Source organism: Sarcophilus harrisii, chromosome 4, assembly GCF_902635505.1.
Source record: "Sarcophilus harrisii chromosome 4, mSarHar1.11, whole genome shotgun sequence".
NCBI lineage: Eukaryota > Metazoa > Chordata > Mammalia > Dasyuromorphia > Dasyuridae > Sarcophilus > Sarcophilus harrisii.
The window spans coordinates 322,788,118-322,811,929 of record NC_045429.1 but is presented as its reverse complement, the minus strand read 5'-3'; the positions used below and the strand labels follow the sequence as shown (position 1 = coordinate 322,811,929).

At 34.8% G+C, this 23,812-nt stretch overlaps 1 protein-coding gene across 5 annotated transcripts in view; it reads right to left on the bottom strand.

The window, feature by feature from the left end:
- The window catches only part of TEX2 (testis expressed 2), a 140,654-nt gene that overhangs the window by 32,171 nt on the left and 84,671 nt on the right, over positions 1-23,812 (bottom strand). For all 5 annotated transcript variants that reach the window (XM_031965876.1, XM_031965875.1, XM_031965878.1 and 2 more), the window contains one exon: positions 10,425-10,672. In XM_031965876.1, coding sequence (XP_031821736.1) covers positions 10,425-10,672 — 248 coding nt within the window. The remainder of the gene's footprint in view (positions 1-10,424; positions 10,673-23,812) is intronic.

Sequence of the window (23,812 nt, the reverse complement as noted above, 5' to 3'; positions counted from 1 at the left end):
TATATATTCCTATACCTCCCTACTAATCAGTTATTGATGAAAGATTATAGCAGTTTTTTCTTATGGTCTGTTTTTTTTCCCTCTAGATCTGCTTTGGCATTTTCTAGCTAGCTATGGCATTTCTCTCTCCATCAGTATAGCACATTCCATCCATGGATTCTCATTTTATGTGGCTCTTGTCCACACTTTTCCATCATGTCTCTATAGAGAATCTGTCCAATACATTGGGAGCTTTTCTTTAGGTCTTTCAACATTCTGTGGGTAGCAATACAAGTACTGGGAACATCTGTTATCTCTTGCTTTTATTAGTTAACCAATCCACTTCCTTTGAAGTTTCCTATTATTTTGTACTTAAGAGTTTCTAGACCAAATGCCCAGAATTAAAAAAAAAAAAATTAGAAATCTTAACCTCTTTTTCTTTTGCTCTAAGCTGCTCAGGCATAAGAATGAATTTCTTACTTTTCTGATTCTCTGAATAGCTAATTCTTGTATTCTAGCTTACTCTTTATAAAACAAGTTGTCTCAGCATCTCTGAAAATTCCATCTTTTCTAGGAAAAAGAAGCCTCTCTGAATTTAAAAAAGGGCCACATGTATCTCTTCCTGTCTATGGAACTTCCATCCCCATTATCTCCCAGGACCCTTGTTCTCACAAAACTAAAGACAAACCCCATCCTAGTTCATGTGAAGTGAGAAATAATTAGATTTATATCTGATTACCCTTCTCTGCTCAATGAAGTTAAATAAGAGCTTCTGCCTAAGCTAATAAAATGGGTTTAAGTCTGGCTTCCTAGGGTGGAGTGCATTTTCCAGTGTTCAGGGACTTTAGGTTGTTTGATGCACAGACAATGGGTCTTGGGTATAGCAGGTTAAAGAGATCCATAATGAATGAATCTGCTGGTTGTGCCTGCCCTCCCTATTAGTTGCAAGCTATTATATATAGGCCTATTCTTTCTTCACCTGCAATCTATAATAAGTATATACATTATGACTTCATCATCAAGAGGTAGATCCGCTCTATGTCCTGTGTGTTCCAGATGAGAACTCACACCACTGTTACCTATTTTATAAGGTCCAAGGTCTTCCCTGTCAGAACTTAATACATTGCTCTGCACAATTATTTATAATATTAGCTACTGCTTTGTAGAGTGAGATCACTTAACAGTTTGTTAGGTGGCTCAAGAGCTGGAAAATCTGGATCATCTTTCTTCTTGTATTCTTTCAGATTTTAGCAGACTGCTTAATTTTTTTGCATGTTTGGTCCAATTTATGTTTGCTGATGGGTCATTTTAGTCATATCAGACTCCTCGTGATGCCATTTAGAGTTTTCTTGGCAAAGATACTGCAATGGTTTGCCATTTCCTTCTCCAACTCATTTTACAGATGGGGAAACTGAAGCACACAGTGAAGTGACTTATTCAGGGTCTTACAGTTAATGTCTGGGGTCAATTTTGAATTCAGGCCTTGCTAACTCTAGAATCAACGCTCTCTCCACCGTGTCACCTAGTTGCCATTATGTTTACTTTCATTCTATGTCATGTAATCCTCTAAATAAATTCAACTTAGAGATCTTATTAAGATCAAGGAAACTAAAATTAGAAGAGAAGTTCCTTCACAGATAGTGAAACTGCAGCCCAGAGAAAGCAAGTCCCTTGCCAAAGCTAACAAGTAGCACTTAAGTTTTTCTGATTCCCAACACACTTAGTTTTCATTCTTCTCGAAGTACTGGTCTGACTACACTCTTGCCTGTTTTCAGAACAAAAGGCAAACTACATCAATCAATGGACACCAAGTGATTAAATCCTTCAGTTAATACTGCCATGCTCCTTCTCCTCACTTAAAAAAGGGGATTTTTTTAAAAATGGAATAATCTCCCACCACTCACAAATCACTGACTCCCACAGGTCAACAGATCCCTTCCCCATCTTTTTGTTTTTTTTTTTTGTCCCAGTCATTTCCCCCCAAAAATATGATGATGACAAATGAAGAAGCAGGTCTCAACATTTATGTCAAAGCTGATGATATATTTACAAGCACAGCAATGTTTTTAATGTGATTAACTTTTTTAAAACATTAAATACTATTCTCAGAATTTTTATTAGACTGCATAAATTTTTAAATATTTTAGGGACTAGTGGGACATTTAATCTATTTTTTATCATAAAAGTGAAAAGTGATGGTAGTGGGAAAAACCAGGCATCCCTTATCAGCTACAAATTTGGAATCAGGTACATGAAACAGTACCACTGTTTATCCTTTATGGCAAGGACATCTACAGAGTATGCAAAGCATACAGGTATGAATATAAAACAACATCTAACTACCTTGTTTACATGCTAAAAAATTTCTAAGTCATAAACTGGGAATGATATCAGAATACCTTTTTTTAATCACTTTTAAAAAAAACTGTTTTTAGAAACTCACCATTTCTGTGTCTTATGTTTTGTTAATAAAAATCACTTTTGTACCACTAAGCTGAATTTAACTTACTTTATTTATTTGTTTGTTTGTTTATTTTTGATGCAGCAATTGGGACTTCTTGTGGTGTCTGAGGCCAGATTTGAACTCAGGTCCTCCTGACTTCAGGGTTGGTACTCTATTGAATCTGCCATCTAGCTTTTAAATCACTTTAAAGGCCATTTGAAGAGGGTTTTTTTGGAGGGAGTGGGGGGGGGGGGAATATAATGTATATGCAATGAACAAGAAATCTTTTTTCTCATTTATTTATCCAGTTCTTTTAAATCTCTTGGTTCCTGTGGGCAGGACTGAAATGACATTTTGATGCAGCTTTTTCTGGCTTTTGCTACACTACAGCTGATACAGAGTTAGGAAACACTGTGCAGATCAGTCATGCTTATGTTTTTGCATTATGATCAAGCAAGCAATTACCATTTAATTTAACTCCTACTTATAAGACACTATGCTAGATACAGCATCTCTAAATGTTAGTGATACAGATATAAGAATGAATTGGTCTCTGCCCTAAAGAAATGTACATTCCAAAAAGGGAAACAACATGGATATGTACCTATATGGATAGAGTACGTACAATATCCCTCCAAAGTACAAACAAGATTACTTTAGAGGAGAAGATGCTGACTTCTGGGGGACCTAGGAGAGGTGTCTTACAAAAGATGATGCTTGAGCTAAGTTTTGAAGGAAGGTAGAGAAGTAACTGACATTAAAAAAACACCACCATAGGTTGGAAATTGAGTGAATATTCATCAGTTGGGGAATGGCTGATTGAGTTGTGGTATTTGAATGTAATGGAATACTATTGTTTTATTAAAAAATGATGAGCAGGCTAATTTCAAGGAAAATTTATATGAAGTCATGCTGAATGAAGTGAGCAGAACCAGGAAAACATTTATACAGAAACAGCAATTCTGTGTGATGATCATCTATGACAGACTTAGCTTCTCTTAGAAATAATGATCCAAGATAATTTCAATAGTTTTTGGACAGAAAATGGCAGTCATATCCAGAGAGAGAACTATGGAGACTGAATGTGGATCAAAGCATAGTATTTTCATCTTTGTTTTTTTTTTTTTTCTTTCTTAACCAATAAGATGAAAAGGAACACTTGTGTGTTCTTAGAGGAAGCTAGGAGGCATAGAGGATTTGCCTCTCTACTTCAGTTTCTTCAACCATAAAATAGGTATCATAAGAACTCCTACTTTACAGCATTGTTTTAAGCATCAATTGAGATCACATCTACTGGCACAGACTCAGGATATCCTTGTACCACACCCTTTTCCTTTTTTTTCTCAGTGATCTTTTCATTAATTCAAGCAAGTTCTCAAATCTCACCTTCAAGAATCTCTTAACTCTCATATTAGGATCATTATTCTCCGGCAAATTAATTTTGCAAAAATATAGATACTTCCCAAATTCCTCTTTCCTCTAATACAATGTACTTTCCCCTATTCATGCACAAACAGACCCTATACTTAGACATCTGTTCAGTCTTTGCTTATTTATCCAGAGTCCCTTTATCTACTATAAGTCACTAGCACTTCTTTTTCATCTTATCCTTTCCAGAGATGTCTTTTTTTTAAGACTCAGATAAAGCATCACCTTCTCTGTGAAGCCTGCTCTGATATTTCCAATTCAAAATGTTCTTTTCTTTCCCAAGAATTAATGGAAGTCTGTCTCAATTTCCCTCTTATATCCATCACTCATGATCACCTCTTCTATTTATGGATACCTAATGTATCATCCTAGGAGAATTCTCTTTGAGGACAGTGGCTGATTATTTCTATTAGTGGCCATAAAAACTACAACAAAGGTCTGTGTCTGCATTAATATTGTCTCCAATTATTAATCCTTGAAGAAAAGAATAGAAGCTCCCTAAAGTGTTCATGGCACAGAGTCACATAAGCACAAGGCCTCTAAGTACAAAGAATTCACAGGATTACAGATTCAGACTGAAAGGGACTTTAGAATTGCATAACACAACCCTTTCATTTTACAGAGAAGGAAACAGGTAAAAAGAAATTACATGACTTGACAGTACTAGAGTGAACTTATCTCCTCTTCAAATTCATTATTATGTCCAATGAGCCATGCTATGCTATCTGATGTAATAGGCTGAAAGAATCAAACCATTTTCTTGAACTAAAGTATGAAAGCTGAAGTAATTTGTAAATCAGAAACAAAATATTAGAGCTGGAAGGGACATCTGAGATCATCTAATCTAATTCTTTTCAATTTATAGAAGGCAGCTGAGGCCCAAAGCAAGGAAGTAACCAAGCTGGTTAGAGCTTGGCCAGACAAATCTAAGTTTCATTCTGCTTTTGTGATCCATCCATCATCCCTCTGACAAGAAGTGGGAGGCATGCTTCATCATCAGTCTCACAGAATTGTGGTTAGGCACTGGATTTGATGAGTTAAATCATTCAAAACTGTTTCCTTTACAGTATTGTTGTCATAGTATAAATAGTTCTAATTTAGCTCATGTGATCCAAACAAGTCATGCTAGGTTTTTTAAAATCTATCTTTTTCTTCATTTCTCATGGCACATAATATTCCATTATGTTTGTACACCATACTTCATTCAACTACTTTTCAATGGATGTTCATTTTATTTCCAGGTCTTCACTATAATAAAAAAAGTATTGTTCTAAATATTTTATGAGTCTCTTTCCTCTTTAATCTCTTTGGAGGTATATGACTAGTAATTGGGATCTGGATCAAAGGACATGTAATATTGAGTTCCTTTCCAGATAGGCAGTTGCAGACTTTTTCCTAGAATGGTTGAACCAATTCATACCTCTATGAATTGGTCTTAAATATTTTTATTAATTCCTTAAATAGCTTATATATCAGATATTTATCAGATAAAATTGTTGCAAAGATTATTTCTCAGTTAACTTATTCACTCTAACTATATTTCTTATATGCAAGAACTTTTCAATTTTATGTGTCAAATTTCCTGTTCATTTACTGAGATCATCTCAGTATTTTGGTCAAAGATTCCTCTTCTTATAGTTGTAAATTCTCCTTGCTACCTATATCTTTTTTTAAAGAATATGACCTTTTCTATCAAGACCATGTACTTATTTGGAGATTATTGTGCTATGTGGTGTGAGATGTTGGTCTAAGCCTTATTTCAACCAGACTGCTTTCTAGTTTTTCCAGTTTTTATTTTTTAAATAGTATTTATCCTAGTAGTTAGTGTTCTTGGATTTATCAAACACTATGTTACAATTCAGTTTATTTCTGGATTGTGTATGTTCCATTGATTAACTCTTCTATTTTGTAACCATTACCATTTGCAAAATGGAAGGAGGTATTTAGCTTATATATCAAATATTTATCAGATAAAATTGTTGCAAAGATTATTTCTCAGTTAACTTATTCACTCTAACTATATTTCTTATATGCAAAAACTTTTCAATTTTATCTATCAAATTTCCTGTTCATTTACTGAGATCATCTCAGTATTTTGGTCAAAGATTCCTCTTCTCCTTATAGTTGTAAATTCTCTTTTTTTTTAATTTAATAGCTTTTTATTTACAGGTTATATGCATGGGTAACTTTACAGCATTAACAATTGCCAAACCTCTTGTTCCAATTTTTCACCTCTTACCCCTCCACCCCTTCCCCTAGATGGTAGGATGACCAGTAGATGTTAAATACATTAAAATATAAATTAGATACACAATAAGTATACATGACCAAAACGTTATTTTGCTGTACAAAAAGAATCAGACTTTGAAATATTGTACAATTAGCTTGTGAAGGAAATAAAAAATGCAGGTGGGCATAAATATAGGGATTGGGAATTCAATGTAATGGTTTTTAGTCATCTCCCAGAGTTCTTTCTCTGGGCGTAGCTGGTTCAGTTCATTACTGCTCCATTGGAAATGATTTGGTTGATCTCGTTGCTGAGGATGGCCAGGTCCATCAGAACTGGTCATCATATAATATTGTTGTTGAAGTATATAATGATCTCCTGGTCCTGCTCATTTCATAGTTGTAAATTCTCCTTGCTACCTACATCTTTTTAAAGAATATGATCTTTTATATCAAGATCATGTACTTATTTGGAGATTATTGTGCTATGTGGTGTGAGATGTTGGTCTAAGCCTTATTTTAACCAGACTACTTTCTAGTTTTTCCAGTTTTTATTTTTTAAATAGTATTTATCCTAGTAGTTGGTGTTCTAAGATTTATCAAACACTATATTACAATTCGGTTTGCTTCTGGATCGTGTATGTTCCATTGGTTAACTCTTCTATTTTGTAACCACTATCATTTGCAAAATGGGAGGAGGTATTTTTTCATAATTCTCCTTTCAAGCCAAGCTTGGTCCTTAAAATCTCATAGCATTCAGTTATTGCTTTATTTTTTTCCCCTTCTTTACATTGCTGGTATGTACGTATGTGTATTTTGTACATATTCATTTATAATTGTACACACAACAATCATGCACAGATATATAATACAGAAAAATTTAAAATATAACATACATATATTTTTTTTCTGATTCTTATTACTTTCTTTTACTTCATTCATATAAACCTCCCCATACTTTTCAGTATCTCTTATAACACAGCCTTTAATGTTAATGGATCACAATTTGTTTATCAATTCCCTAATCCCCAGGTATCTACTTTGTTTCTAGCTTATTTTTTTTTTAGTTCTACATAAAGAGCTGCTATAAAAGTATTGTTGTACAGGAATCTTTTTTTTTTTCTCCCTATTTTTTTGGTCACTGACTTTATGAGATATATGGTTACGAGAAGAATCTCTAGGTCAAAGGACATGGCATTTTAGTCATTTTCTTGGCATAATTTCAAGCTGCTTTCCAGACTGCTCAGATTTTTCACTTATATTAGGGTGTCTAACTTTTCCCAACCTTTCTAATATTGACTGTTCCAATCTTTTGTAACTTTGATACTCAGTATGAAATGACACCTGTTTTAATTTTAATTTAAATCTGCCTTAATTTTCATTTTATTATTAATAACTTGAATAATTCATTCATGTAGTTGTTAGTAGTCCAATTATTGTGAGAATTGTTTACTTATATCCTTTGTTCACTTGAGGAATAGCTTTTGGTTTTATATATGTGTTAGGTGTGTACATATACAAATATAGATACATATATGCCATATATGTATGGGGAAAGAGAGCAGGAGATTCTTGAGAGGGTTGTGGAAAGAAGGGAGATAGAAAGAAAGAAAGGAGGAGAGAGAGAAGGAAAAGAGCTATGGGGGAAGAGGAAGGGAGAGAGAGAAAGAGAGATCTTTAAATACAAGACTTTTATTAGTGATATTTGGTACAAAGATTTTTCTTAATCGACAGATTCTCCTTATTCCAGTGGCATTAATTTTGTTCAAGCAAAAGTTTTTCATGTCATATAATTAAATTTGTCCTTCATGGCACAATGGATGGAAGCAGGACTTAGGAAGACCCGAGTTCAAATCCTACTTCACACATTTAGCTATATGATCCTGGGCAAGTCAATTTCTCTGTGTCTCAGTTTTCTCATCTGTAAAACGAGTATAATAGCAGCACCTATCTTTCAAGTTTGTGAGGACTGAATGAAACAATACATGTAAAGTACTTTAAAAATCTTAAAGCACCATACAAATGTTATTATTTTAAGAATTCATTTCCTAGAATGTAAACTGCTTGTATTTTTGTTCTTCTTCCCAGGTTATTTATACCTTCTAAATCCAATTCTCCCTGAGCAAAAGAAAACTGTTTGGTTCTGCACACATATATTGTATCCAAGATCTACTGTAATGTATTTAACATGTATAGGACTGCTTGCCATCTTGGGGAGAGGGGAAAAATCGGAACAGAAGTGAGTGCAAAGGATAATGTTGAAAAAATTACCCTGGCATGGGTTCTGTCAATAAAAAGTTATTTAAAAAAATAAAATAAAAAATAAAAGAAAAGAATCCATTGTGAAATTTTCAATGTCAATTTTTAAGCATAATTACAAAATTAAGGACTGATTTATTGTTTTGTTGATTGTCTGGGCTTATAAAAATGTTAATAATACAGATTAAATTTAAAAGCTTATGAATGCTTTTTTCCTAATGTTAAAACAAAAAAAAAAAAAAAAAAAAAGAATTCATTTCCTAATCATAGCTGGGAAGGATATTAGATTTGGTTCTTTAAAAGATTTTTATGTATGAAATTGAATATTCTGGTCATGGATCTATTTTTGAGCTGACTGTAAGGCATAAGATGGTGATAGAAACAGGGATTCTTAATCTCCAAATTTGAGAATATGAAAACGAAGATGTAATTTTTTTTTCCCATTCGATTTGAGACCCCCTTATTTATACTATTCCACTGACCTATTTAACAATTTGTTTTAAAAAACCAGTACTAGTTTTCATAACTATTGTTTTACAATATAGTTAGAGGTCTGAAAGTATAACTTTCCCTTTTATTTGTATTTTTAAAATTACTTACCTTGATATTCTAGATCTTTTTATTCCTCAAACATTTTATATTTTGTCTAGTTCTTTTAAGTAGCTTTATAATAGGTATGGCACTAAGTGTGTAAAATACTTTAGGAAATATTGTCTTTTTTATTACACTGACAACTCTCCCAACAATGAGCAATTAATCTCTCACCAATTATTTAAATCTTGTCTTTATTTTTATAAACAGTGCTTTGTAGCTGTATTCATATAATTCCTATGTGTGTCTGGCTAGTTCTACTCCCAGATATTTTATACATTTGATTTCTCTTCCTTGATTATATTTTTGATTTTTTGGAATATATTAAGATTTTTTCCCCCCATAAAGGTATCTGCTAAATCTTAGGTATTCCTGACTGTGGCTTCTTGACACTGAACTATTTCTTTCTGGTTGTTCATAGAATCTCTTCCTTTATTTGGGAGCTCTGGATTTTCCCCATGACACATTTCATTGTTTTCAGTTTTATGTAGGAGGTGATTAGCAGATTCTATTTGCACATTGCCCTCTGTAAAGTTTTCATTTGTGAAATCTTGAAATAGGGTACACAGAATTTGTGTGTAGTCATAGTTTCATTCCTTTGACTTTGTTTTGACATTTTTTGTTGTCTCTGGAAATTATGTTTATTCCGTTCTTTTTCAGGGAGTCTACTACTTGGGTAAGGAGCCTTCTGTTCAAGGCTGTTCTCTTCACAATTTTTTCTCTTCTAGAACTCTTAAATTGTGACTCATTTTTAAATTCTTCGTTCGTTTCTTCTAGCCACTCTTGGAGTCCTTATGATCAAATCAATTTTTTTTCTTTGAGGCTTGATTTATACTTGTCACAGTTTTCTAATGTGTTTGGATTTTTGGGGTTCTCTTAATTCAAAGTATATATTCACTGTGTTTGATGCCTTTTTCTATGATCGAATAGTTTCTGTTTTGGGAATTGGTTGCTGGAATGAGACTTTTTTTCCTCATAAAACTGAATGATAATTTGTGGATCCATCCTTAAAAAATTCTTGCTGATTTTACCATGGTCAGTCAAATCAAGTGGTCAGGGGTCTACTGGGGCCACTTTTGTCTGAGTAAAATAGTTGGCATATTAAAAAGTTTAAAAAACCAACAGTCTAAATGAAGAGCATGAATAAAGTTTATTGCTAGATGCCTGCCATTTAGATAAATGACCTTTAACTCGATCAATTCTAAGTAAATTTTAAAAAGATGTTTTTCTAGGAACAGAAATATTAATGCCATAAAACTTTAAAATTGCAATTAAAGCATGCAGAACTTGAGGATAAAATAGGGTTCTAGAACCATGTGAATGACAACTTTCATTTGTTTTGGGTAGCCCTTGATGTAGCTAAGTATACTGGAGAATATAATTGCCCCCAAGGTATCTTATACTCACATTCACATTCATCTTTACTTATCCCACTTAAACATCTCTCCCTCCCTGTTTCTTAATTAAAAAGAGCAAAAGGAAGAAGCATGGACAGTACCTTTTTGACAGCTGTAGGACTGCTTTCTGCACTCTGTACTGGGCTCCTCTGGGGACTTGGTGGTTCTCTTGGGACACACCTAGCCATATATACCTCATAGTGTAGAAGCACCTTCTGTCGCACACTGCCTGCTAAATCCTTCTGCTTAGTTTGAGACATAAACTCTTCCACGCTGCCTTTGCTGCTGCTGCGACTGTGGGTTAAGTTGCTAGACTGGCTATTGTGTCTGCTGTGTGTAGGCAAGAACCCTGAAAAGCAAAAAATAAATTAAAAAAATAAAAATTGAGGCTGTCACAATAAATAGAGATTATTCATAAAGAAATTTTTGATGTGCAATTAAAATTATTTGTGAGGTTATATAAGCCTTTTATAATAGAATATACTAGTTTAAATAGGAAACTTGTTCAGAAAAGACAGCTTCAGTTTCTTGACCTCCATGTGATATTAGGCACTGTTGACAACTGTCCCCTTTTCGATCTTCTCTCCTCTGTGTTTTCAAAATCTTTGTTTTCCTTCAACCTGTTAGTTCTTTGGTTTACTTACTAAATCCATCATTCATATCATGCCCATTGTAGGTATATATAAAGTTTTATCCTGAACTTCCTTCTCATTTGTCTCCATACTCTGTCACTTGATCAAGTTCCATGAACTTAATAATGAACTCTAAAAAGAGAACTCAAAGGTCTAGACATCTGTACTTATTCTCTTCTATTCTGAGCAATACATTGCACATTTTGAACTGAAAATCCCATAGGTGCTCGGGCACACACACACATTTTCTATATTTGTTAAAAAAAAAAAAAAAACCCCAACAAACAAACACTATATATTCTTCCCCAATGTATCATAAACTCCTTGAGGACAGGACTGTCTTTTTTTCCCTATTTGAATCTATAGTTTATCACAATGCTTGGTATATAACAGGCACTTAATAAATGTGTATTGTGTTGTATTTCTGTCTTAGAATCCCAACATGATGGCTAGCACTTAGTAGGCTCTTAATAAATGCTTGCCAACTGACTTCATTGATTGACATTGTCAACAGGAAACATTCTAGAATATGGATTGGTATGTAGAAGCAGTTTTAAAATAACATACATAGTAAAGAAATGTAAGAAGTAAAGCCTAATACACCACAGAGGTAGTACACACCAGAGGCAAATGTAAAGTGATAAAGAATCTAACATCTACAAATATAGAGTTTATGATGAATTCAATAAAGACAGGAAATTATTTAGGGAAGGCTCATATCAGACCTAAGATCTATCATACTGCTCATAGTCTCACTAGGAGCAAAGTAAAACATCTGTTAATATTAAGATTCATTTAGAGCTTACAGAATTTTGCACTGGATAATTTTTAAGAACAAAAAGCTATAATTACAATTTTTGTTACTTATATCTCATTCATCTCATTTTACTGTTGAGTTTTAAAGAAATTTTAGGATGATATTCATTTTAATACTAAATGAAAATGTATGAGTCAATAGAAAATAACATTTTGTGTCGAGATTAATAAAAATCCAAAAGTATATTATTATTCTCATGTAATTCTGGGCAAAATAAAATAAGATTTCTGAAACCCTAAACGAGATTTTTGATGTATCCTGAATCAGCATTTGCACAACAGGAGATAGCCAACTAAGTGAGTACTGATTCTCTGACATCGAGTTTCAATCTTTTCAGGAAGTGGAAAGGAAGGGAAGCAGGTGACAAAAGCACTTAAGATTGGAATTACAAAACTGGAGAAAGTCTTGGCTCTAGTACTTAAAAAAAAAAAAACATTATTCAGAATATTTATTAATAAGTCAACAAGCTCTTACTAAGTGCCAACTCTGAGCTAGGTAATATGCTATGTGCTACAGATACAAAGCAAGAGAAAAGACAGTTCAAGTTCTCAAGTGATTCACAGTGGAAATAATATGCAAACCAGTATGTACAAACTTAATATAGACAGAGGAAGCTGAAAGGGAGGGCATTAAAAATTAAGGAGGATGGGGCAAATTTTGGATAACAGATATCTTCAGTGAGACCTGAAGGAAGCTGGAAAGAAAGACAACCATCTCTCAGGTATGGGGGGACAGTGAGTGAAAATGCCTAAATTGGGAGATAGATTATCATAGGACCATGAAGTGACATTGGGAAAAAGATAGGAGAGAAGTGGAAAGGTAGAAAGTGAATATAAAGGGCTTTAAAAATCAAACAGAGAATTTTATATTTGCATGGAGGCATTAAGGAGCAATTAGATTTTGTTGAATGGGAAGTGATGACATTGTCAGAACAGCACTTTAGGACGATCAATTTGGCAGCTGAATAAAGGAGAAATGGAGTAATAATTTAAAAATAAACACACATGAGCATGTGATTTTACAAGGAACAGAGAGGATTGTTTATGAAACAGTTATCTCAATTATGTAAGGCGACTTTTAAAAAGTAGGCTAGATTTAATATTTACTGCAAGAATATCAAGATTTGACATTATTAATCTCTCCCAACAATATTCATACTTGACAGCCTAAAAACCATGTGATTCTTTGTGTCCTCTGTCTTCTTTCTAATTGTACTGTCGCTATCAGTCAGTGCAAAAGCACAAAGAGTCTAAGGATGATTTTAAAAACATATTTGATGAGTTGCCATGGCTAAAAAATTTCATCACCAGGTGGTCAGCCTACAACTAATCTGCCTTTCCACGCTTAGCCAGAGTGATCTTCATAAAAGTTTCTTCCTCACCTCTGTTACTAGTTCCCCTATATATTTTGTATTTTCCCATTAGAATGTAAGCTCTTGCAAGGCAGGGATTGCCTTGCTTGCTTGTATTTGTACTCCCAGAGCTTAGTCTAGAACATGACATATAATAATTTTTGTTTTATTGTTCATTCCCTCGTTCTGAAAGCTTTTCTAGCATGGTAGAAACTGCCAGAGCTTGTACTCAGGTGACATTACTTCTGATGACCTAGGGTTACCTCCACTTCATGATGAGGCATTAAAAAAACTTTGTGGAGCTCAATCTTGACATTCTTGCTATAAACAAAAACAGAAGGAAGTTGAAATTAAATGCATGGATGACTCACAGGTACAGAGAAATAATGGAAGGAATTTTATCATATAATTAGCAACTAAAAGAGATACTTGGTCACCAGTTTTCTCAAAACTGATGTTAAATATTTGAAAAAAGACCATCAAGAAAATAATAACAGACATTAGCTATTGTAACTAACAAATAATGAAAATATTTACTTAACATTTTAAGGTTTGCAAATATCTCATTTTATGCTCACAATAATCCTGAGATAGGGGTGCCATTTTACAGATGAGGAAACTGAAGCAGTCAGAGGTTATATGGCTAATTATCTAAGTCTGGATTTGAACTCAGGTCTTCTTGATTCTACGTCAGGCTTTTTATCCATTTTGCCACTTGGTTGACTCAACAACTTGGCTGAATTGATAGAGAAATTGAACAAGGAACTCCATCACATACTCTAAATCAAATCCACATTCACTCTGACACATAAACACTTCAAAAAAAAAAAAAAGATGGAAGCTGGGGTAGTAAAATATACAGGAAAATAAAAACATTATACATTATATAGAAGCTACAGGACTTTGCATCATGAACATTTTCTTTTAGAAAGAAAAATTAACAGGTGCTGGACATGGTGAGTACCAAATAACCCCACAAAGAATGAAACATTTTATTTGAACAGACAGGAAAAACCTTGTTACTAAAGTGGGAGTTATTCCTAGTCAGCTGTTTGTATACAGTCAGACCACTGCCTCATCAGGACCAAGAACACTTTGTAAAAACAAAGAGGAAAGAAAAATAATGAGAAAAAGAATAGGAAGGCAATGAAATAACTACATTCAGAAATTTAATCAATGTAAATTATTTGCTAAAGAGAGACAGAGAGAAAGAGAGAGGGCCGCCACAAGCAACACTGGGTAGGAATATAATTTGGTTTGTAAAATTTTGTGGAAAAGGATAATTGACAATTATGGACAGTATCATCTCAAAACAGAGTGAAATAGTAGAGAGTAAAATCAGTTGAAAGAAGACACAGGGGATTTACTATGTTGGCAGAGACCCATAATTCATTGTAGTCAACATCACCCTTGCCATCTTTACACAGTGGAACAGCCTGAGTTCCTGAGTGTATTACTATCTATGTCAGTCAGGCAAGAATGCAGATGAGCAATGCCTGCTGAGAATTATATTGCTTAGAGTATAAGACTCAACCCAGTGGTACCATGTCAAGTGACAGAATCTTGGGGTAGGGGTAACTTCTTCAAAACCTTCTTTAATAAGACAGGATCGGGCAAGCATGCACACAAAGTAGTCTTTATAGAATTGGAGCTGGCTAAGATAGATGACATTTAAATCAGCATCTAAAAAAAGCTACTCCTGAGCAGCTGATCTCTGGTAAGAAGGATGCTACTAATAACTATGCCTGGGCCATTATGCTGTTGAGAAGGAGATAACTGATCTTGTATTGGAGCACACTGGCCCACTGTTGGGCCAATGCAGTTTCAGGGATTCTTGAAAATTCACAGCTTTGGAAGTAGCACCTGCTCAGGTTGTACTCCCTGCTGATAATGCAGAGGTTTTCTCTTGACTATGGCAAGAAGTCCAAGCCACCTACCCAAGCCCTTTAGGTATCCACAGTTGTAAAAGAGGACTACAATTCTATCTTTTTTTTTTTTATTATTTAATAGCCTTTTATTTACAGGATATATACATGGGTAACTTTACAGCATTAACAATTGCCAAACCTCTTGTTCCAATTTTTCACCTCTTACCCTCCCCCACCCCCTCCCCTAAATGGCAGGATGACCAGTAGATGTTAAATATATTAAAATATAACTTAGATACACAATAAGTATACATGACCAAAACATTATTTTGCTGTACAAAAAGAATCAGACTCTGAATTATTGTACAATTAGCTTGTGAAGGAAATCAAAAATGCAGGTGTGCATAAATATAGGGATTGGGAATTCAATGTAACTACAATTCTATCTTAACCATTCATACTGCACTTGGGCACAGGGCACTTGAACTTATGCCTTCAGGGTGGACAATGAAGCAATCTATGATACTGTTGCCAGAACCTGGGTACTGAACTCCCCACATACACCAACCTTAAACAGTTCATTGACAAGATCATCCACAATCACTGTACTTTGATGGTACTCTCAATATGGACCTCACAGAGTCTAGATCAATCCTTATCCCCAATCCACTTCCTACTTATCACTTATTCTTTTTCTATTGTTCCAGCTAAGAGGGTCTATCATCAACAGCTCTTTGTGGCAAAGATCTCTAGTACCTGCTTTAAGAGCTCTAACTTACAACATCATTTCAAATATATAATCTGTTGCATGATGTACTAACTTCCATCATCACCACAAGACTAAGAAAACCATTCAGTTCATTGAACTCATTAGCTTCAAGGTTAGTTCCAGTTGCCTGTCCCAACTGTTTTTTTCAGTGAAGATCTGGCTAAAGGCAATATGCATGCTAATTAACACCATGGCCACTTCCAAAGCATAAACCTATCTAGATCACAAGTATGACCTTATATATCCCAAAAGGGTATTTCTACAATGGTCTGTAAATGAAGGCACAAAGGAGAACTACTTCACATACAGGAAGATTTGGCTATCCTGGAGAAGAATTGTGAGGAAGCAGGTATAGATTTTATACAGAATAAAAATAAAAATGAGGAATTCTAGAAAGGACTCAGAAATTAAGCTCACTGGGCTATCCATCTTTGACTTTTCTTACCACCTTAAAATAAAATCTTTTCTTCCTTGCAAAACAAAACAAAAAAAGCACAGCAATACATCCAACTAAGCAGTCTTCTCAAGGGCATTTCAAGAATGAAAACAGAAGGAAATATACAAACAAAAAATAGAAAAGACCTATATGTAACATTCTAATTAACTTAAATTCTCACCCAAATATAGTGGAACTACCATAGAGACTACCATCACACCTCTGAGGTACTTGTAAAAGGATGAAGAATGACACGGATGAGGGCAAATCCAGGAAAAAGCTGCTAAATGGACCAAGTAAAAGAGATCTGAGCTGGAAGCAACCTGAGTATAAGGGCAATTTTAAACTTTAATAGGACTTATAGCTTAAGACTCCTCTGAGACTTTTGGAACACCATTTAGAAGGTATCTGAAAGAAGGAAAGATACCAAAAGTGTGAGGGAAAATCTTGGACTTGTTAATGACAACCAAGAGAACATCAGTATTCCTCTCACGTATAAGCCCAATCTTCCATCTACACAAAATGTTTACAAACGGAGGCTTTCACAAATGATATTCAACAAAAGACCACATCTTTAACACTTCACAATTAACTGAAAGATGAAAAGAATGTAAGAATCCATTATACTTGCTGTCAGTGATTCTTTAACAAAGCATTTTATTTGCTAAGAGTTGAAAAAGGGGAATGGGCTGGTTATTTTGAGGAAATTACAAAGGTCTTTTTCTATCTCTGAGCTGCCTGTGAAAGGAAAGTCTTATCTTTTCAATATTAACATGCTTCTGAGTGGCAACAAGACTTATAAAACACCACTGACACTAAAGAACTAAACTCACCCAGAGGCAATGGAGAGGTATACAGAACAGCTACAACATACAACTAAAGAAAAGCTCTAAAGATTCAGCAAGGAGCTATATGACAGGAAGAAAAGACAGGTTGGTCATGTGGAAACTACGAAGGATGACAGATAAGAGCAGCAGAGCACTCCAACTGGTACTCTCATGATCTTGAAAGAACTCACAGGCCCACATTGTTTCAAACAGATTCTGGCCATACTTCATTTCTTTGTCCCCAACTCTTGGCCCTCTTCTCACCAGTATGAAAGAAATCTTACTGCCCAGAAAGTCCCTTTTACCTCCCCCTCCAGTCTGGAACCATAATCAAAAAAATTCTGCCTGGAAGGGAGTTGGAGTCTACTCCTTTAGTCCCATTCACCTTATTTATTATATTCTGTACCAAAGTTCTGCCCCCTCCACCTTATGTATATGATTATTTCCTTTTCCTCTTGGTCTAGCCATTTTGGGGCAAAGAGGAGGGAAAAAATATAAAGAGAAAGTTTCTTTTTTATTTAATATTCAAAGTATTTTTTAAATGGTGCTCAATTTCACTAAAATTTGATGGATTCTGGTGTAAATTTTAATGGAAATAAGATTAAGCTATGTCACATAATTAAATTTTGTGGTGAAATTTCTCTTGATGTTCTTCCCTAAAAATTATTGTCAGGAACTGAGATTTGGCAACCAGAACATATTTTCTTGTATCTACTTTATTATTTGTCTTTCAGTCATAGAAATGGAAATTATTGGGTACAAGAATTCTCTCAAGCATCATACTTAACCTCGCACCTCAAAATTGATAAAATTTGCTTTTTTCCCCTCAGGGCTAAGCTCTCAGAATGAAGAGGTATTTGATAATCAAAAAAGTCCAATTCCTATCTCCCAAAATTATAACTCAAGAGAAACAGTTGGCGGGCCCCTCCAGACATCAATGAAAACTTAAGGGGATTTCCCTTTTCTTCACCAATTAAAAGTGTATGTAAAGTATCTCATCTCCAACCTTAATCTTCTATTTCATTAACCAGAGGTGGCTAGACCTATAGACCTTGGAGGATGCTAGACATTTTGTTACTATAATGGCAACAGTGGCCAAGTAGATATGTAATAACAGGCTGCTAGATGTAGATGCCATCTCTCTTCTTGTCAATGCTATTTTATCTTCTCCTAAGACATAGGGAAACTATGTCAAGAGCGATAGGAATCCTGAAACTGGCACAATGTGTGATGATTTTCATGCTTTGTGTTAATTTCATTTTGCTTCACTCGAAAGGTTTATGCTCTTGTAATGATTACACAGAGGCTTGTTCAATCTATGATGTTAAGCCTCACAGGGTAGACAGTGAATAAACAATTATGACACACAACATGTTTCCATCCTCTATGTTCTTGATGGCACGGAGTCTTTACCCATCTCCCCCAATTTGGTCTTAGGCTTGTTAAAAAAATTGCTGGTAGCCACCGATATCTGTTTGGGTGCATGTTAAGCTAAAATCAAAAGAAAAGACACGGAAGCTTTTAAAAAGACTGCATATATGCTTAATGAGTACAAAAGATGGCTAGTTTGAAAGATTATTAGGTTTTAGGCAGCAGCTATTAAACAATTCCAATACCAGCTGATACTAATCTTAACTTGAAAATAACATACTTTCCCTTAATTTATTGTGTGAAATACACTTAAATTCTTGGGACTACAAATGGTGCATTGTTTTTTGACATTTTTTTGACATTGATTTGCTCTTGGTAAAAATGTTTATGTTAAAGAATTAGTAATCCCCTTTGCAAGAAGAGATCACCAAAACATTACCAATTCAAGAATTTGGAGAAGCACACCCCAAGGAGATACTCAAAGAAGGGAAAGGGACCTGTAAGTTCCAAAATGTTTGTGGCAGCCCTCTTTGTAGTGGCTAGAAACTGGAAAATGAATAGATGCCCATCAATTGGAGAATGGTTGGGTAAATTGTGGTATATGAATGTTATGGAATATTATTGTTCTGTAAGAAATGACCAGCAGGATGAATACAGAGACGCTTGGAGAGACTTACATGAACTGATGCTAAGTGAAATGAGCAGAACCAAGAGATCATTATATACGTCAACAACGATACTGTATGAAGATGTACTCTGATGGAAGTGGATTTCTTTGATAAAGAGACCTAATTCAGTTTCAATTGATCAATGATTGACAGAAACAGAAAAAAACACTGGGAAATGAATATAAACTGTTTGCATTTTTGTTTTTCTTCCTGGTTATTTTTATCTTCTGAATCCAATTCTCCCTGTGCAACAAGAAAACTGTTTGGTTCTGCACACATATACTGTATCTAGGATATACTACAACATATTCAACACATATAGGACTGCTTGCCATCTAGGGGAGAGGGTGGAAGGTGGGAGGGAAAAATCGGAAGAGAAGTGAGTGCAAGGGATAATGTAAAAAAATTAACCTGGCATGGGTTCTGTCAATAAAAAGTTATTATAATAGAAGTGAAAAAAAAAATAAAAACAAAACAAAAAACCAAAAACAAAAACAAATTTGGAGAAGCACATTCAAATTTAAACCCATTACTCATGGATATTGATTGCTGGGAAGGTCTGGAAGATAATTCTACAAAGGCAGGAGAAGGATCTTTTTGACACATCCAATCACTGTTCCTTTTTGAATCAGAAGCTTCCCACCTTAGGCTACTGGTCTAGCTGCTGTACTATTTGAAAAATGCAAAGTTTCTCTGACCTCAACTCAGGATCAAATAGAGTTGGAGTTTTATACCAGTATGATCAGAACATCAGTATGTAACTTTCAGGCTCAGTCCTAGAAGAATCATCCAATGAAGTTATAACATCTCACATTAAATTCCTATAATCTGGGCAAAAAACACTTAGAAATCTGATTCTACAATGATGGGCCAACAAGAATGGGAAAACTTTTTTTTTACAAAAGAAAATAAAAAGCTAAAGTTTGGCTTATAGTACACTGCATGAATAAATTCTTCTTTTCTTCTTGGGGCAAACTAACTCTCATTGTCCTGGAGCACCATTGCTAGGATGTCTTTAAAATATGGTTATCCCAAACCAATAGTACACTGCATGAATAAATTCTTCTTTTCTTCTTGGGGCAAACTAACTCTCATTGTCCTGGAGCACCATTGCTAGGATGTCTTTAAAATATGGTTATCCCAAACCAATACTATTCTCTTTAGTGCTTTTAGGTAGAAGAATATTACTGATGGTGCTTTGGACTTACTTGTAGTACTGAATTCTTGTCCTGTCAAATCCTATAAAGTTATTCTAAGAAGAATACAAGTCAAATACTGAAGTTACTTAGAGACATTTTAGAGAGACTTTCATGATGGGCAGTTACCTCAAAACTATCAGGAAATCAATCTGCACTTAACTATGCCCTTTCCCCTCACTTGTGCTTACTGTTTCCTTTATCTGAACAATGAACAATAATGTTCTGGCTGGGAAAAATGAAATGAAACAAAATAAACATCTGTGGTTTAAAATTTAAACAAGTCATTCTATCTTGAAGCATCTCATTGCCTTGGCTCCAAGGAGCTGTAGCACTGAGAGCTGTGAGTTTGGTTGTGTCAGGGTCAGTGGACTTGGTAATCTTGAGGCCAATGGGCTTAGCAACTTTGGAATTACTGAGATTGGTGGCTCTGATGACAGACTCTTTGACCTCCTCAGGGATCAGAAACCTTGGGAATCAATAGATATATCCTTTGGTTAAGTGGTTCTGGCAGCGTTGGAGTCAGGCCTGAGGATGTAGAAACAATGGCACTGAGGATCTTGTGAGTCTCTATTTGGGCACTGATGACACCTTCTTCAGTTCCTTCTGATTATGCTTCTTAGTGGTGACATGTTCCTGAGAAACTTGGGGTCCACATCTTTCAAATACTCTGAAGGTACTCTCAATCTTTTGATCTGGGTTTCTTAATACCATGTCTGTGCCATTTTCTGGATTGGTTGTGGGTGGTGTGAGTCTCAGATTGACTACACTACAGCCTAAACATACTGCCGGTCACTTTGAGGACTGGACGAGACTAAAAGCAAGAAAGAAACAATTCTAGTTCTACTGAGTGAGAGAGGATGACTTGAAATTATCAGTAGATGATAACTTTGCATCAATATGTTAGATTCTAGATTGACAAATGATCCTAGTATAATTAGTGAACTTAGGAGCTCATCATTCATTTATTCCATCTGGTGAGGTAGTCTGCAGAATACTCTACTGTCTCTTTCTTTACTTCATCCTCCAAGCTCCCCTTTCAAATTTATGGATTTCCATACAGGTCTTTTTTTTTTTTAATTATAAATTTGAAAAACATGAAGAATTCAATATATAAATAACAAAAAAAGAGGATTATATAACTATGAATCTCTATTACATGTGGCTTGTTTTTATGGCATATATCAATATATATCCCTTGCCTTCTGAACTTCTTTCTGCTGTCTTCTCTGCATTTTAAAACTTTCATTGGCACTCCTCGTTTTTTTTAAAATCACAGTAATTACTCATCTATTCCTCCAGAAAACCTCCTCTCAAATAAAAGCCTTCTCTTCTAAGCACAGTCAAGCAATATAAATTCAAACATGGGGTGTGTCTAAAAATATATGTTTTATTCTGAACCTCTACTCTACCTCCCTACCAAGAGCAGGAAGAATGCTTCACTTTTGCTCTTTTGCAGTAGTGACTGATCATTGCATTGATCAGGGTCCTTAAATCTTTTTTTTTGTTGTTGAGGCATTTGGAATTAAGTGACTTGCCCATGATCACACAGCTATTAAGTGCAAGTGTCTGAGGCTGAATTTGAATTTGGGTCCTCCTAATTCCAAGGCCATTCTCTATCCATTTCATCCCCTATCTGTCCCTTACTAAGTCTTTCAAAGAGGTTTTCCTATATGTTATTGTGGTTACTGTTTAATAATTCTGTTCACAATACTCAGTTTATTCAAATCTTCCCAGATTTCTTTGAATTCAGGTTTATATTACTCCACTGCCCATTCTGCTTTTGAAAAAGGTCTATCTTTGCATTGCTGTAGTCTAGGCAAGAATTCCTTTCCAAGTCTCTTTGCCCCCTGAGCTTAGATTACCTACCTATTTTGCATTAAAATCACAGGTTCACTCTACAGATAAAATCTGAGGCTATAAAGTATCATTCTAATTCTTTTCCCAATTACTCCTTCTTGTGCATTACTTATTCCCTATCAGAATTATAAACCTCTAAAACCCTTTCCTTTCTCTTATTTCCTGTTGTACTTTGTCTGGACTTCTTTTATATTTCTCTTTCTTTCTCTGAGTCTTCTTTTAGCTGTAAAAGCCTATGATCCTATGATCATAGTTATTTGTGTACTTGTCCTAACCATTAATTAGGTTCTGAGTTCCTTGAAAGTAGTGTTGGTGTGGTATCTATCTTTATATTTTCAGCGCTTACATCAGTGCCCAATACATAAATAGGTGCTTCATAAACATTTGCTGAATTGATTTTTTTTGTGTGTTGAACTAATTTCCTCTAAAGTAGCCACACTAAAGTTCACATGGGATTTCTTTTCTTTCTCTTCCACTTTCAGTCTCAAGCCATATTGATGAATCCTACAGACAAGCATATTCTTCCTCTGGGTTTCATGATGCAAAGTATCATTAACTAAAAACCCAGCAAACATCATGTTATCTTCTTTTCCCAGCAATTTTTGTCAAATAATGCATTCTTATCCCAAAAACTGGGGTCTTTGGGTTTGTCAAACACTAGATTATTAAAGTTATTGGCTGTTTTGTCCTTTAAACCTAACCTATTCCATTGATCAACTAGTCTATTTCTTAGCCAATACCAGATGGTTTTGGTAACCGCTATTTTATAATATAATTTTAGATCTGGTACAGTAGGCCACCTTCATTTGATTTTTTTCCCATTAATTCCCTTGAAATTCTTGACCTAACAACATGTTATCTTAAGCTGTGATTCAGAACAATGAACCCTATTCTTTGATACCATGGCTCACTTCCCATAATCTCTGTTTACTTTTGAGGTCCTCATCACGTAGCCCTGTTAAGTGAACTAAGCAATGACTTGAAAGGAAGCCCCAAAGTCTGGCTCACCCTGGCTGTGTGAGACCGAGCAAATCATTTAACATCTCAGTCCGCTGGCAACTCTTAAAGACTAGAAGTTGCAAAGAAAGCATAAGTTTGCATTTGAGGATAGCATTTCTTTCTGATAGAGTACTGGAACTTGAGCCAGGAAGACCTAAGTGCAAATCTAATCTCAGATACTTACTAGCTGTGTGATAAGTCACTTACATGCCTTGGTTTCCTCAGCTGTAAAAGGGGAATAAAAACAGCACTCACACCTCTCAGATTTATTGGTCAAATGAGGTAATATTTGTAAAGGCACTTGGCATAGCAACAAACAAAGGAGGTACTATGTAAAAACTTTTACTCCCTTCCATTTCCTTTTCTTTCTTCATCTAGAAATTCCCTATATCTTTAAAATTTTTTTTTCCTTAATAGTATTTTATTTTTCCAAATACATGTAAAGATGGCTCTCAATATTGATTTTTGTAAGACTTTGTGTTCTGAATTTTTTTTTCTCTCCCTTCCTCTCTTCTTAAGATAGCAAGCAATCTGATATAAGTTATACACGTAAAATCCTTTTCAACATAGTTCCATATTTGCCATGTTGTGCAAGAAAAATCAGACCAGAAGAGAAAAAAAATCATGAGAAAGGAAAGCAAGCAAGCAAGCAAGCACACAAAGAAAATATTATGCTTTGATTCACATTTAGTCTC